The sequence below is a fragment of the Eleutherodactylus coqui genome, chromosome 3 (assembly GCF_035609145.1).
Source record: "Eleutherodactylus coqui strain aEleCoq1 chromosome 3, aEleCoq1.hap1, whole genome shotgun sequence".
Lineage (NCBI taxonomy): Eukaryota > Metazoa > Chordata > Amphibia > Anura > Eleutherodactylidae > Eleutherodactylus > Eleutherodactylus coqui.
In genome coordinates this window covers 23,561,942-23,579,171 of record NC_089839.1, presented here as the reverse complement: position 1 = coordinate 23,579,171, position 17,230 = coordinate 23,561,942, and the positions used below count along the sequence as shown (strand labels likewise).

General features: G+C 49.1%; 1 protein-coding gene across 7 annotated transcripts in view; it reads left to right on the top strand.

Annotated features, from left to right (window-relative positions):
- The window catches only part of KIF6 (kinesin family member 6), a 126,944-nt gene that overhangs the window by 76,450 nt on the left and 33,264 nt on the right, over window positions 1-17,230 (top strand). For all 7 annotated transcript variants that reach the window (XM_066595309.1, XM_066595310.1, XM_066595308.1 and 4 more), the window contains exon 15: window positions 449-504. In XM_066595309.1, the coding sequence (XP_066451406.1) occupies window positions 449-504 (56 nt within the window). The remainder of the gene's footprint in view (window positions 1-448; window positions 505-17,230) is intronic.

The following is a 17,230-nucleotide window of genomic DNA, read 5'->3' as shown; positions in this document are numbered from 1 at the left end:
TGGGACCGGATGGGTAGGAGCGGCACACTACCTGCAGCTCTTATCCGTTGTCCCTCTTATCTGTCAGTTTCGGGACCCATTTTTGGCTTCCCGAATGTCCAACACAATCTACAGACTAAGCTAATTAGCGCAGTACATTGGCAGTGTAAGTGCACTATACCTGCTCTATGATTGGCCTGAGCTTCTCATGTGATCAGCCCTGGCCAATCAGGGAGCAGTATGTAGTTAAAAAGTTTCTGCTGACATCTTGGATGGCCAAGGCTGTAATCGGCTAATCGGAGGGGCGGCAGAGAATGTAATCTAACCCTTCCTCTTCTTGTCCCGGAACCGAATTTTGCCCTAAAACCAGGGGATCGCTTTAATATGGGTACAAAACCTTCCAACTACTTATGATATCCACGATGGCGCTGTGCCCGGATCTCGCCAACTTTCTGTCTTCTCTTTGTAGATTCGCTGAAGCCAAATCTCTGGGACAAGAAGTGAACGATGCGAGGCAGCGGATCAGTGAGTACATGAGGAGCAACGGGGATGGGGGGGGGGGGGGGGTGTCAACTACCAATGAACACCCAAAATGTCGCCTATGGATGAGCTTGGTGATTCCACATGGTGCAGAATATATTGTGCCCTATGGTTCTGTTCATCCTGCTCCTCCTGGTTCACGGACATACCTTCAGATAGGGAAGATGGAAAGCAGGAGAGGTGTAGCTGTGTCTGATGAGCGCTGGCTGATACCATTTAGGTGCAGAATATATTGTGGCCAACAACTTTTTTTCATTCTGCAATTCTTGGTTCATGAATATAATGGCAGAACTACAGTGAAGACTGACACAGACCGAGCAGAAGAGCCCTATAGGCACTGCAATCACATGATAAATGTCCCTCACAAAATGAAGGTCTTCCCCGGGACCAGAGAGAGGTAGATAAGCAGCGGCCAGAGACATTAGGCTGCCATCATAGACTTGAGGTTTCTGTCTGAGTAGGCACAAGAGCTGCCAAGTGCTTTATGTTAAAGGGGTTGTCCTGGTTTAAAGGGACCTCTCAATTTTTTAGAATGCAGCCCCTGAGAAACCTTCTACAATGGTGCTGTAGCAAACCCTGCCCGCGCCTGCGCCCCTCCGCTCTACTGTATTAGCTGTAATCTCAGCGGTGTACCGCGCATGCGCCTTGAGGATCGTCGCTCCCACTGCGCCGGAGGTAGAAAAGTAAAGAAAACTTCTTATCATCATCACAGGCAGGATTACAATGAGAGACGACACCTTTACATAGATGACACAGGATGTAGCATTCACGACAGGTGATGTCACAGCTTACCTCCTCCCCTCCTAGCATGCCCACAACACACACTCCCATGGAATTTTATAGGTAATAGTCACATCTCAGCTGCACAGATCACAAAGGACAACATACCTCTTCTCCCATAGAAGTCCAGAGGTAATGGTCACAGCTCACCTCTTACCCCTCCCTGCACAAATTATAGAGCATGCCCACAGCACTGAAATAGAACTTTATAGATGATGGTCAAATTTCACCTCCTCCCCTTCCCTGCACAGGTCACAGAGCATGCCTACAACACTCCTCCCTGCTGTAAAGCATCTCTCTGAACGCTGTTAACTGCAGCTCAGGCAAGATGGAGACGGCCGCCCTCAGAGCCGTCTGCAATCAGAAAAATGCTAAAGGTTTCACTATCTGGTTTTAATTAGTTACAAAAAAAATACCGAAACTGTAAACATGAGCATATAGTAGACTTAAAAGTTACAGAAATGTGCAAACAGGCAGTGCTGCAGTGTACAGCATGGAGGACACAGCAGCTGCTGATGAGGCAGGAACTAGATTCCATCCTGTCCCAGCCCGCCTGACTTCTGCCATATGTAACATGTCATTCACGGCTTACAGCCTCCTTCTGGCATCCGCTGGGAGTTGTACTCCGTTCTTCAGACAGGCGGGGAATCCAGATTTAGCCTTAAAAGTGCAAAATTTTCCTACTTTCATATAAAAATGGAGGCCGATTTGTGCTGAATCTGGGAGTTCTCGTCTTTTCATGTGATGAAAGGAAGAATGTTCCTCGGTGCAGCCAGCTGGCCTGCGCTTGCATTAGTCAACACGCCCCGATGCCAGTGACTGTGTGCGAACATTGTTTATCCAATTAGATCCCCATAAATTAGGCTTTCTGTCCGGCGGCGGACGCGCTCGCAGCTCGCCGTATGATCTGATATATGGATCCTATAAGATCGGCGCATCCACAGACCGCTAGATCTCCATCCAAGAGGCTCGTTCCTGCTGCAGATTGGGGTGACGGGAGGTAATGCGAGTCCCTGGGATCACATCCCACATTCCTAGGACTAAGACGTGTTTGTGTCCTAACTACTTGGCTCGTCTCGGACCCGTGTCACATGACCAGCGGTTCGTAAAGGTGCTGCACGGTTTTTAGGGAATTGCACATAGACGTTCCTCATCCCTGCTTCAAGACTAAATAATCAGCTCCCTGCGACCTCCAGCGCCCAGCTGTAATTTGTGGGGGGACCTGGCAGTACAGGTATGTTCACATGGGGTGATTTGCCGCGGACCGTCCGCAGGGAAAATTCGTAGCATTTACAGTAGCAGCATAGTGAATGGGATATTAACCCCTTAACGCTACAGGACGTACAGTTACATCCTGCAGGCTCAGGTATGTATGAAGGGGGATCGCGGTGGGATCCTGCTCCCTACAACGCAGGTGCTGGCTGTTTCTTACAGCCGGCACCCACCCGCAACAGCTCTAATAAGCCATGATGCTCATTACAGCTCTTAACCCTTTAAATGGCTCCGTCAATTATGACAGCGCCATTTAAATGCCCCGAACCAAGGTCCCTGTCCTTAAGGGGTTAAAAATATACCATTCACAAACTCTGTTTGTAATATGTGTGATTCTGGATCCACGGCTTGTCAATTATAGCATCAGATTTTGACAGGCCGGAGTCCACAGTAAATCCAGACCAAATCCGCAAACAGTAGCTCTGGATCTAGTGTGGAATTCGCGCAGCACATTTTCAGCGCCCAAAATATGCAGATAATCCAACAAATCTGCGACTACCGCTGTAAAGTACAGTTTACCCACGGAAAACACTACAAAGTTTCCACGTGGCAAATCCTTCCTGTGTGAACATACCCTAAGTGCTCAATTTCCCTGCAGCACCCCCACAGGGAAAATGAAGTATTACACATTGTCCATTCACGTCATTGGGTTTATACAGGACAGATCTTCTGTCACTCTGAGAAGCCTGAACAGAAGACCCTTCCCTTATTAATGGGTTGTACAAGATAGAAGGTTATGCCCCATTCACGGGACTGGTGGGGGTAAGACGACTGGAATCCTGGGCTGCAGGGGGGCAGACTTTGTTGTTCATGTCTGTTCCTCTTTATCGCCTCAGATGGTATCGGTCTCCTCTGGACAATGCTGGGGGCCATCCCTGTTCATTTTAGAGTGTGTCTTATTAGGATTGGAGCCCCAAAGTATTTCCAGCTGCTAATGCATATTAGAGTGTCTGCCCTTGAATGTCCTTGTTCTTACCTATGAAGGTCCCACACCCTGTTCTGATTAATTTCTTGCTACTTCTATCTCAGTCACAGCACAAATTCTCTGCTGCAGGGCTCCAGATTCCTGCATAGATACAGAGTGAATTGATAGAAGCCTGTTTGCCTGCAGCCACCACTAGAGGGGGCTCACTACATACAGGTATACAGCCCAGTCAACACTTAGAGGAGCTCCCTCCATATGAAAATATTAATGCACCACTGCAGGGAGCTCACTGTATACAGAATTACATGGATGCCAATAGGGGGGCTTGCTACAATATACAGTATATACTTATAATACAGGAACCACAAGGAAGAGATCACTGCATACAGACGTATACAGCCACCACTAGAGGGAGCTCATTGTATACAGATTTATATTGTCTCCAATAGGGGAGCTCACTACATACAGATATATACAGGCTTCACTAAGAGGAGCTCACTACATACAGACATAGAAAGCCACCACTAGGGGAAGCTCACAGTATACAGATATATACAGCCATCACTAGGGGAAGGTCCCTGTATATAGATTTATATGGTCTCCAATAGGAGAGTTCACTACAAATTGACATATACAGTCATCAATAGGAGGAGCTCACTACATATAGATGTATAGTCACCACTAGACGGAGCTCACCATATACAGATTTATACACCCACCACTAGGGGTAGCTTTCAGTTTAGAGGTCAGTGTGTATGCAGTGAGCTCCCCCTAGTGGTGGCTGCAGGCAGACAAATGTTATCATTTAACTGTATGTCTGTGCAGGTGATTTGGGGATCTGTAGAACTTCACTCAGATGATGGATTTCACTGTGAATCTGCACCTATACCACATCAAATCCACGGTGACATCCATGTTCAAAAGTATTCAACTCATTCTTATGTAAATCCGCGCCATAGTCTATTTGCCGGGGAAAAAGTGACCCATCATATCTTCCACACCAAAATATCTGCATGCGGATTTATTCCACTGAGGGCGAGCACATCCCCTAAGACTGCGGCCATAAGTAACAGACATTCTACTATGGATTTCGGTAAGGCTCTGCGTAAAAAGCTGTACGCAACGCTCAGACGTGGATTTCACCCCCATTCATAAAGAGGTGGGATTTGCACTGAAGGTCTGCAGCATAAAGTCACATGCTTTGGATTTACATTTCGTACCGCAGGTCACTGCAGGCTGCGCATGGATTTTTCCATACCGCGTGAGCATGCCCTAAATGTGCCGCAGTTCACTGGTCACATGCAGATGGTAAGCCGATCTCATGACATCTACCCAACCTGCATGTCAAGTGATCGCCTGAAATCTGCAGATGACCAGTAGATGACTACTCCTCTCGGCCCCCGACTACTCCTCTCGGCCCCCGACTACTCCTCTCGGCCCCCGACTACTCCTCTCGGCCCCCGACTACTCCCCTCGGCCCCTGACTACTCCCCTCGGCCCCCGACTACTCCTCTTGCCCCCGACTACTCCTCTCGACCCCCACTATTCATCTCGGCCCCCCGACTACTTCCCTCGGCCCCCCGACTACTTCCCTCGGCCCCCCGACTACTTCCCTCGGCCCCCCGACTACTTCCCTCGGCCCCCCGACTACTCCTCTCGGCCCCCGACTACTCCTCTCGGCCCCCGACTACTCCTCTCGGCCCCCGACTACTCCTCTCGGCCCCCGACTACTCCTCTCGGCCCCCGACTACTCCTCTCGGCCCCCGACTACTCCTCTCGGCCCCCGACTATTCATCTCGGCCCCCGACTATTCATCTCGGCCCCCGACTACTCCTCTCGGCCCCAGACTACTCCTCTCGGCTGAGACTCCTCAAATAGAATTTGCATTTGCAGCAGTAGAGACTGAAGACTGATCTTAAGGAGGGAGCAGGCTCTTGGGTTGGGGAGATCTGACCACTTCCTTTCCCATACAAGGCCCAGAGTTCTCTCCCAGTCTGTCCGCCTCACCTCCGCTCTCATATGCTGATTCATGGCATACCTTCATAGTCTAATCTGATGATTCAGTGTCCAGTCTCGGCCATAACCGCTGCTTCTAGTAACTTCCATCAGACGTCCTCACAGGGGGCCAAAGAAGCCATTATCTATGCTGGGAACATCAGCAGGACAGTTGGAGCAGGATTGTGTGCAGCAATGAATATTCTTCTCCTCGTTAACATTTTTGCTGTTTTGATTGAGTCCAGAAGGTTTTGCTGCGGTCTTTGTGATGGACGTTCCCTGGCCGTCTGCTTCTGGAGAGGGTTGAGCGCTGTAACTACTGAGCCGCGGCTCAAGACGCAGGACATAGAGTAAGGTTCCCATGTTAGATCTAACTATGGTTTTTAGGTTCGGTCGCTCTGTATTTCTACTATGGGGGAGAAATAAGAGGACGTTGTCTGAGCGACTGTGGGTTCAACCTCGTACATCTCCAGAGCGGAGACCCCCATCCTGCCGGCATCACGGAGGAGAATGAATCTAGAAGGGGCTGCATATGTGCACTGCTCTATCCATACACTTCTATTGGAGTCATAGAAACAGTTGTACCCCCGCACCATGCTATTACACCGTAGTGCACGTGTTGGGACCGGGGTGCTGGGATCTCAAAGATGACAGATCGGCTGTGGTAGGGAGCAGCAGTATAGTGGTACGAGGGACAATGACAGCTCAGCGATATGTTCAGGACGTCCTGCAGCCACGTGTGATCCTCTCATGGGGGCTTCCAGCAGGATAATACCCGGCCGCACACAAGAAAGTCCCCACAACATGTTCACACTTCCATGGCTGCCCGGTCGCCATAATCATCTCCAGTAGAACATGTATGGGACCGTCTAGAACACCAACTCCAACAGCCTACAAGTTTGCACAATTTAGAGGCTTGGTTATAGTAACAGTTGAGCGATATGACGCAGAAAACCATAAAGAACATATATGCCTTCATACCTGTGTGTATCACATCTTGTATCCAAACTGGAAGTTGTACAGCAGGGTACTAGAGCCTCCATGCCCGCCTGTATCACATCTTGTATCCATGCTAGAGGCGGTACAACAGGGTACTAGAGCCTCCATACCTGCCCATATCACATCTTGTATCCAAGATAGAGGCGGTACAACAGGGTACTAGAGCCTCGATGCTCCCCGTATCACATCTTGTATCCAAGCTAGACATGGTATAACAGGGTCCAAGAGCCTCCGTGCGTGCCTGTATAGCATCTTCTATCGAAGCTAGAGACGGTACAACAGGGTACTAGAGCCTCCATTCCCACCATATCACATCTTGTATCCAAGCTAGAGGCGGTACAACAGGATACTAAACCCTCCATGCTCCCCATATTACATCTATTATCTAAGCTAGATGTGGTACAACGGGGTACTAGAGCCTCCATGCCCGCCTGTACCACATCTTGTATCCAAGCTGTAGGCGGTACAACAGGGTACTAGAGCCTCCATGCCCGCCTGTATCACATCTGTTTTCTAAGCTAGAGGGGGTACAACAGGGTACTGGAGCCTCCATGCCTGCCGGTATCACATCTTGTATCCAAGCTAGAGGCGGTACAGCAGGGTACTGGAGCCTCCCTCCAAGGGTCGGTTCTCCACAATAAATTCTACCTTTGCTCTAATATTAGAGTCACTTACTTATATCATCGTTACAATCACAGAGAGAAAGTTTCTATCCTGACAACTTCTTCTAAGTACTTGATTTATTTTTACAATGAGTGTGCGTGAATGGAGAGCCCTGAACATGCCCCTCCCCCTCGCTGGATGCAGCGCTGATACCTGATGGGACCAGGTTCAGGGGTCCTTTATTTACTGATTGGTAGTCCCCACTTCTCACACCTATGGATATACTACCACTGTATATGATGGGTGTAATAGAGTATGGTACCTGGACATTCACCCATGTTGACAAGGCAGCTCGTCTCTCTGGTATCAGCTATCCTTCATCTGCCAGAACTGGGTGAATTGAGGCATTTGGTGAAGTGTGCCTCCTGTCACAAGCAAAGCTTCGGCAATATATATTAGACCTCCTTCACACCTGAACGAGGCTCTTCGGTTTCTATCTGCCCATTTGTGACGGACCTGGATTTGTTCCCAATGATAAGAAAGTTAGCAAGTGGCAGGAGATATTCTTATTCCCCTGCTCTCACAATACACATTCCCTAGGTTGTCCTGGACAAGAAACATTAATAACTGGGATTATGGGTCATCTAAGGCAGAACTAGTAATTATTAGGAAATTATAGTGCAGCTGTGCTGCATGCACCGCACACAAACAGCACTTCTACATACATTGATCATCCCGTACAACAGGGATCAGAAGCAGCACAGCACTGGACATGAAGGACCTGTGATGTCATCACTGTCATGCTTCGCCCCTGATCACATGACAGTGAGGCTCATACCGAGTGAATGACTTACATGCTCCGCCCCCTATCACATGATCGTGATGTCATCGCTAGTGAAGGAGTTCCATGTTCTGCCCCTTATCACATGACGGTAACGTCATCACAGGTTCTGCATCCTTGTGCAGATTACGGCGGACTACAAACCCCATGCAGCCTCCGTTGCTATGAAATACTAACAAACACCAAGCTGGACAGCAGCCGTGTGCTTATAGGACCTGTGATGATGTCACCATCATGTGATCAGAGGCCAGCCCTCATCAGAGTTATACATGGGGCAGAATCCTAACTTATACCTCTAACAGTAGGCTGCAACGTAACCCACTGTATAGATGCCAGTGCTGGGCATTGTCTATGCCAATATGTGCCTCCTGCCTGCTGCTGTCTATCAGGATGACCGGGCTCCCGCTATATGTGTACAGCTACACTCACCGCGGTGTCAGAGCTGTTCTCAAAGTGCTGGATCTGATCCCCTCGGTGTGTCCCGTTACCTGCCCCCACCCACGGTAACCATGTCGGGAATGGTAAACACTTTGGTGGACCCCATTCCCTCAGGATCACACAGGAGGTGTGAAATTGGGTGGGAGGTCATTTAATTTTCTCAGGGGAGATGCCAAGGCTCAACCCTGCTGTAGTATGGTGGAAGCAGCTCTAAACCAGGCCAACAAAGTCTATGATACCGGATCGCCTTACCCCCCCCCCCCCCCCCCCCCCCCGCCTGGCTGCGGAGTGAGAAGTTGCAGAAATTGTATCGCTGCCACTCAGGATGGCACAATGCTGCCAGTCACAGTGCGGGGGGCTCTGCTGCTGCAGCAGATAAAGGTGGGCTGAAGCTGCAGGGTGGTTGGATCTCCGATATCTCTCCGTATACGGACTGTTACATCACTGGATCTTCCTGCGGTATACACAACCTACACCTGCGCCGACGGTGACCCGTAAGGTCGTATTGGTGGTAGTATACTGACCTATGCCAACCAGCCAGCTTTGGGCGTACTTTAATGGCATTGACGTGAGTAGGTACTTGGGTTGGCAACATTGAGGAGCCCTGTCTAGACTGGTCACATTGTCACAAACCATCAGCTTTGAGACATGTACAGCGCAGTAGGCCCAGGCGGGGTTTGTCATCGTCCATATGTTGGCTAATGACATTATCTTTAACTGGTTCCAGAATAGCAGAGTGGGAGGCTTTCCCTGGTTTTACCTTAATGGTGGATATTATATGTTATAATGAGCCGATGACATCATCGGTGTGACCTCTCCTGGCTCCTCCGCTAGTTGAGCGAGGTGAACCCGGCGTGTTTATCCCGTCCCATTAAAATGCCGCGTAAGGACAAAGAAACCACAATGAACCACATGGGATAATCAGTGTCAGTCTCCATGTCTCAGGCTGCGCATCATCTGCCTAATGGGGAGCTGGAGCCGCTCTCGTGTGTGCGTGCAGACAGAGGGCATTAGAGGGCGCTCAACCACCAACTACAGCGGCTGTACCAGGGGGCCGTAGTGTAACAGGTCAAGCTCATATATCCACTGTACCTGTAATGGCCATCTTGTACTGAGTTACAGCAGGTCCTATACTCCAGTCACAGCCAGAGCTGCATTCACAGTTCTTTTACTTCGCATCTAGAGCTGTAGTCACACTTCTTATGCACTAGTCGCACCCAGAGCAGCATTTACATTTCCTATACACCAGTCACAGCCATAGCTACATTCAGAATTCTTATATTTTATCCATACCTAGGGCTGTATTCACAATTCTTACACTCCAGTCACAAACAGAGCTGCATCCACAGTTCGTACATTGCAACCATATCTAGAGCTGTAGTCTCAGTTTTTATACACTAGTTAGATCCAGAGCTGCACCAACAATTCTGCTTGTAGCTAGTAGTAAATGTGTATGAGACTCCTGTGATGCCGGACAGCACAACATTCTCTGTCCTTCCATCACACTGATAAAACTAGAGCTCTGCGGTCATTGGGAAAGCTGGGTGGCACCCTGGGTACAGCTCAGCAGAGGTTGGCACCCAGCTTTCCTGGAGGCTAGAACACTTACTGTACCTGACGTATGATCTGAGGAGGGGCAGAGGGGCATCATGGGAATGATTTCATTACATTCGGATGGGGGCCCCTCTATATCGTTCTTGTGTGGGGTTGGTGTAAGGTCGCCCTGTGATGTCTGCACTGCTACATCAGTTGTAGACAGGGAGTAAGCAGAGCTGGGGGAGACTACGCTGCAGCTCTGTCCAGGGGGGCTGAGGGTGTCCGAGCCGCCTATCAGCTACACGAGGGCATATGAGCCGCTTATCACCTCCGCAAGAGCATATGAGCCGCTTATCTTCTCCACGAGGGTATATGAGCCTATTATTACCTCCACGAGGATATGAGCCGCCTTTCACTTCCATGATGGAATATGAGCCAACTTAACAAAGACCTTTAGGGGTCAAAACGTAGCATTTCTCTTGGCATGGGGCAATAAATCTCATACCCCAGAACTGAGGATATGCTCCTATTGCATATTGACTCCAGACTGATGCATGTTACCTGCACTGATACATTGTAACAAACTACAGAAAAGAACGGGATTTGTGCTACTAATGAGGTTACCTGACAGAGGATACAATTGTAAGAAGCCCCCAGCTGTGAGAAATGTAAAAGTGGATATGAGATTTCAGCTTCTGGGTGTGAACAAAGGTGTTCCCGTTCACTGAATGCAAGCACAGATCTTATGAGTGATGGCACCAATTTATGCTGCCACAGGCTGTTGTATTACTGCAAATTGGGCTTTAGAACAATGGTTCATGTTCCTTTTGTGGCTTTTGCATTTTTTTAGTTTCACCCGTGTTGGTACGACTGTGTGCTGCTGGTGGACTTGTTTTGTTCTATACTCTATGGAATACGAGCCGCCTATCGCCTCCACGGGGATATATGAGCCATCTAACGCCTCCACAAGGATATGTGAGCCGCCTGTCGCCTCCGCGAGGATATATAAGCCATCTGTCGCCTCCACGAGGATATATGAACCATCTATCACCTCCACGAGGATATATGATTTGCCTATTGCGTCCACGAGGATATATGATTCGCCTATCACCTCCACGAGGATATATGATCCGCATATCGCCTCCACAATGATATATGAGCCGCCTATGCTTCCACGAGGATATATGAGACGCCTATCGGCTCGACGAGGATATATGAGACGCCTATCGCCTCCATGAGGATATATGAGACGCCTATCACCTCCACGAGGATATATGAGACGCCTATCACCTCCACGAGGATATATGAGACGCCTATCACCTCCACGAGGATATATGAGACGCCTATCACCTCCACGAGGATATATGAGACGCCTATCGCCTCCACGAGGATATATGAGACGCCTATCGCCTCCATGAGGATATATGAGACGCCTATCACCTCCACGAGGATATATGAGACGCCTATCACCTCCACGAGGGTATATGAGACGCCTATCACCTCCACGAGGATATATGAGACGCCTATCACCTCCACGAGGATATATGAGACGCCTATCACCTCCACATGGATATATGAGCCGCCTATCGCCTCCATGAAAATATATAAGCTGCTTATAGCCTACATGAGGATATGTGAGCTGCCCATCGCCTCCACGAGGATATATGAGCCGCTTATCGCTTCCATGAGGATACATGAGCCGCTTATCACTTCCACAAGGGAATATGAGCCGCCTCTCTCCTCCACGAGGGTATATGAGCTGCCTATCACGTCCATGAGAGCATATGAGACGCCTATCAACTTTATGAATGTATGTGAGCTACCCATCACCTCCAGGAGAGGATACGAGCCGCCTATCGCCTCCATGAGGATATATGAGCCACCTATCACCTTCACAAGGATGTATAAGCCACCTATTGACACCACAAGGGTATATGAGCTGCTTTCACCTCCACAAGGATATATGAGCCGCCTATCACCTCCATAATAGCATATGAGCTGCCTCCTGCCTTCACGAGGGTATATGAGCCACCTATCACCTCCATCATAGCATATGAGCTGCCTGCTACCTCCACGAGGGTATATCAGCCACCTCTCACCTCCACAAGGGTATAATAACAGCCTATTACCTCCAAAAGGATATATGAGATACTTCTCGCCTCCACAAGGATTTAGAATCTGCCTATCGCCTCCATGAGGATATATGAGCTACCTATCGCTGCCAAAAGGGAAAATGAGACGCCTATCGCCTCTACAAGGGTATATGAGATGCCTATCGCCTCTAAAAGGGTATATGAGACGCCTATCGCCTCCACGAGGGTATATGAGTCGCCTATCGCCTCTACAGGGGTATATGAGATGCCTATTGCCTCCACGAGGGTATATGAGACGCCTATCGCCTCCACAAGGGTATATGAGACGCCTATCGCCTCCACAAGGGTATATGAGATGCCTATCGCCTCCACGAGGGTATATGAGACGCCTTTCACCTCCACGAGGGTATATGAGACCCCTATCGCCTCCACGAGGGTATATGAGACGCCTATCGCCTCCACGAGGGTATATGAGACGCCTATCGCCTCCACGAGGGTATATGAGTCGCCTATCGCCTCCACGAGGGTATATGAGACGCCTATCGCCTCCACGAGCGTATATGAGACGCCTATCGCCTCCACGAGGGTATATGAGACGCCTATCGCCTCCACGAGGGTATATGAGACGCCTATCGCCTCCACGAGGGTATATGAGACGCCTATCGCCTCCACGAGGGTATATGAGACGCCTATCGCCTCCACGAGGGTATATGAGCCGCCTCTCACCTCCACGAGGGTATATGAGACGCCTATCGCCTCCACGAGGGTATATGAGACGCCTATCGCCTCCACGAGGGTATATGAGACGCCTATCGCCTCCACGAGGGTATATGAGCCGCCTATCACCTCCACGAGGGTATATGAGACGCCTATCACCTCCACGAGGGTATATGAGACGCCTATCGCCTCCACGAGGGTATATGAGACGCCTATCGCCTCCACGAGGGTATATGAGCCGCCTCTCACCTCCACGAGGGTATATGAGACGCCTATCACCTCCACGAGGGTATATGAGACGCCTATCGCCTCCACGAGGGTATATGAGACGCCTATCGCCTCCACGAGGGTATATGAGACGCCTATCGCCTCCACAAGGGTATATGAGCCGCCTATCACCTCCACGAGGGTATATGAGACGCCTATCACCTCCATGAGGGTATATGAGACGCCTATCACCTCCACGAGGGTATATGAGCTGCCTCTCACCTCCATGAGGGTATATGAGCCAGTTGTCATCTCCATTGATTTATGTATGTATTACCTTGCTAGTGCATCCCCTCTGCCACATATACAGACATGTTGGGGATTGTGGATATACCTGTGCAGTAACAAGGACCTGGCACTCACCGGAGGCCTCTGTTCTTATCTCTGCACAGGGGTCCTATCATAAAAACTGAACTTGGTGGCTGCCAGAATTTAAAGGGGCTCCTAGTTTTTTGAATACTTAGTTGAATCATAAAATATCCAGCACGTTCTAGTAGGCTTTGTGTTACTGCCTCACCATTCTCATGATCTCTGCTTGCTGTGAGTGAATGGGAGGGGGAATCTGCAGATGGCACGCTGTTAATGGGAACAGCGGATGATGCACTGTTATGGGGGAATCTGCGGATGGCGCACTGTTAATGGCGGGGATCTGTGGATAACACACTGTTATGGGGGCACATTGTTCTGCGTCCAGAACACTCATGGAGGGATCTGTGTTTATAAGTTTGTGATTAATCCTATGCAGGGATACGGTGACTTGCAGCTGCAGCGAGCGGCGCTGAGACATTCCCTTCTTGAGTGTCTCTTCTTGTTCCATCCAAGTTGAGAACGGAGCGAGGATAACAGAGGATGTCTCCTACAACCTCTCAGAACATCTGCAAGTGACATCATGAAGAGCCGCACATGTTCCTACAGTAGAGCCCAAGAGACGACCGCGGCCGCAGTGATGTCATCTCAGGGGGCACATACTAATAAGCCCATATAAGAAAGGGAAACATGGAGGCTGACTGATACGAACAATAGCCTATTATAAAACGTGCTGCCCGTTGATCACATCCAGAGCACGAAGATCCCCATGTGTAACGGTATCAGAAGTGACGCGTGCGGTCCGAGCGCGCAGACATGTCACACATCATAAAACCCTACTCCATAGATTTTGTAAGAATCGCTCTACACGGAATGGCCCCTTTATTAGAGACCCCTATGTAGTATCGCGTTGGACCTCCTTTGGCATTCATAACTCCAGCAATTCATCAGAGTGTCCATCTGCAGGTATCAGAGGATGCAGGGTGCTCCCAATAAAACCTTCCCCACACCATTACTGCCCCTCCGCCAGTCTGACAAGAAGGGGTCATCGATTCATGCTGCTTGCACCAAATTCTGACTCCCATCAGCACAGAGCAAAAGGAATCTGGATCCATCTGACCAGGGGATGTTTTTCCGCCGCTCAGTGATACAAGTTTTGCACTCTTTTGCCCGCTGGAGTCTCGTCTTTCTGTTTCTCTTAGACACAATGGCGCTGGAACTGGTCGTCTGCAGTTATAACCTATCCGTGCTAACAAACGGCGAATTGTGCGTTTGGACACTTTAGTTGGAACCCCAACGTTGTATTCAGCTGCTCTTGGCTGTGCTGCGCCTATTCATTAGTACGATTCCTGACATCCTCCTCTGACCCCTTTCAGTGACGAGTTGTTTCCGTGCACAGGATCCCCTTTCGCTGGATGGTTTTCCTTGATCACGTCATTATATGAAGAAAAACCCATGCGATAGTCAGTGACATCCTTCCCCGGCTAGTCCAGCACTGATGACCGGCCTCATTGGAAGTCGCTCAGATTGCTGGATTTTCGCATCTAATGTGGATTCACACTGAAACTGATCCACGGAAAACTTGTCATGTGATTTTATGCTGCACTCCGGGGTCACGGGAAGAATTACCATACAGGGAAGCGCCAATCGTGAGAGGTTGGGGGCTCTAGTCCAGTAAAGGGGACGGTCGGTGTGTAAAGGTCAGTGCCCACAATGTCCCAGGGGGATTCATTATGCTTTAAAAAGGGACCTGTCAGCGGTCTCAACACGACTCTATGGTGTCCGGCCAGAAGAGCCGGCCTGGGCCCACCCACTGGACATTAACATGCCGCACAGAAAAGTTTAAAAGACTTTTTCTGCAGGTACAAATTCATTTTTGGAAAGCGCTATAATTCAGTAGTCTGCTCCTGTAGTCAGTGTAGTAGGGTTGAAACCACTAACTGTTTCCCCTTTAAGTAACAAAATTCTGGATTCTACTAGAGGGAGCTACTGAGTATATAGGCTCCGTCTAGTGATGGCTGTATATATGTATGCAGTGGGTTCCTTCTAATGGCGGCTGTATATATCTATATACAGTGAGCTCCCTCTAGTGGTGGCTGCATATTTCTGTATATAGTAAGCTCCCCCTAGTGGTGGCTGTATATATCTGTATACAGTGAGCTCCCTCTAGTGGTGACTGTATATAGCTGTATATAGTGAGCTCCCTCTAGTGGTGGCTGTATATATCTATGCAATGGGCTCCTTCTAATGGTGGCTGTATGTATCTGTATACAGTGATCTCCCTTTAGTGGTGACTGTATATAGCTGTATATAGTGAGCTCCCTCTAGTGGTGGCTGTATATATCTGTATGCAATGGGCTCCTTCTAATGGTGGCTGTATATATCTGTATACAATGAGCTCCCTCTAGTGGTGGCTGCATATTTCTGTATATAGTGAGCTCCCCCTAGTGGTGGCTGTATATATCTGTATACAGTGAGCTCCCTCTAGTGGTGACTGCACAGTATATATCTGTGTACAGTTAGCTTCCCTAGTGGCAACTGTATAAATCTGTATGTGCTGAGCTTCCCTTGGTCATGGCTGTATAAATCTATACGCAGTGAGCTGCCTCTAGTGATGGCTATATAAATCTATATATAGTGTGCTCTCTCTAGTGGTGGCTGTATATAACTGTATACAGTGAGCTCCCCCTAGTGGTGACTGTAGTCATTATATATAAGGGTTTGTCCAGGACTAGATTTAAAAAAAAAGGATCTGCTGTGTTTCAACACTCAAATTCCTATTCCCCTCCCCAGATCTGTTGTCTGTCTGGAGGAGCCCAGGTCTACAGCTAAGGATGGGCTACAGAGCGTTCATCTGGGCCAACAATAACCATCCCTCAGTTTAGGAGACTGACAGTGAAATCCCGCACTTTGCTGGAAGTGGCATGGGAGCGATATTCCATTATCTCCCGGCTGCTTCTCCAGAAATGCGGAGCGCTTTCCTCAGGAATGTCCGGCTTTGCGGCATTTTCTTTGATGATGAGTTTTCGTATGCAGCTTCTCTTTTTTCTTTTGCTTCCACCCTCATTAGCAATGTAGAAACAGGTGGTAAAGAGCGCACGGATCGTGGAGTGATAACCACGCGACTCGTGTGTTCTGCGGCACGATGCACAATCTGGAACGCTTTCCAAAAAGTGTCTGGGCCAGCACTGTTTTTCTTGGGAGGCTTCTTACGATTCTCGGTCTGAGGATTCCAGAGCCAAATACGACCCCCCTGGTATCTGCAAACCCAAAGGGAAAAGGGGAAGAAATATGTGATGTTCTCTGTGTGCACAGCTGCAAGCGGAGGCTCACTAAGACAAATCATTGACTATAAGAGCGTGGGAGGGGCGCAGGTTACATAACAGGAGACGCCGCAGCGGAGGAGCTTTGCAGGGATCTCTAGGTGGGTTTTAGGCAAGTTATGTTTTCCCTTTAGGTTCAGAATACCTTGTTACTGTGCCACTTACTGATTTGACTTTTGGACTACTCCCAAAGTTCAGCATCGGGGTTTCCCTGGTATTCACCCCTCAACCCCTTAACGTGGGGTCTGATCTTAGCAGCAGGGTTCCCCAGGCCATTACCCCAAGAGTACTCCGTAAAGTGGCAGCTAACATGGACTGGTCAGAAATATTGTAGCACAGTACCAGGGAGTCAGGCAAAGAAGTAGTTCTATAAGGTCAAGACAGGTGGGGTTATTGCATAGATGTAGAGGCAGGCAAGCAGGACAGACCATGGTCAAGGTACTAGCCGAGATCAGGACAAGAGAAGACTGGGAAAGCTGGGTGAACAGTCACAGGTCAAAATCAAGAGTCAATCACAAAAATATAGCACCGTTGTAGAATCTTTCGGAACCTATTACTTGGGCATCCTCCATTGGGAGAGATCAGGATTGGTAGGGGGAAGGAAAGCTGGGTGTAT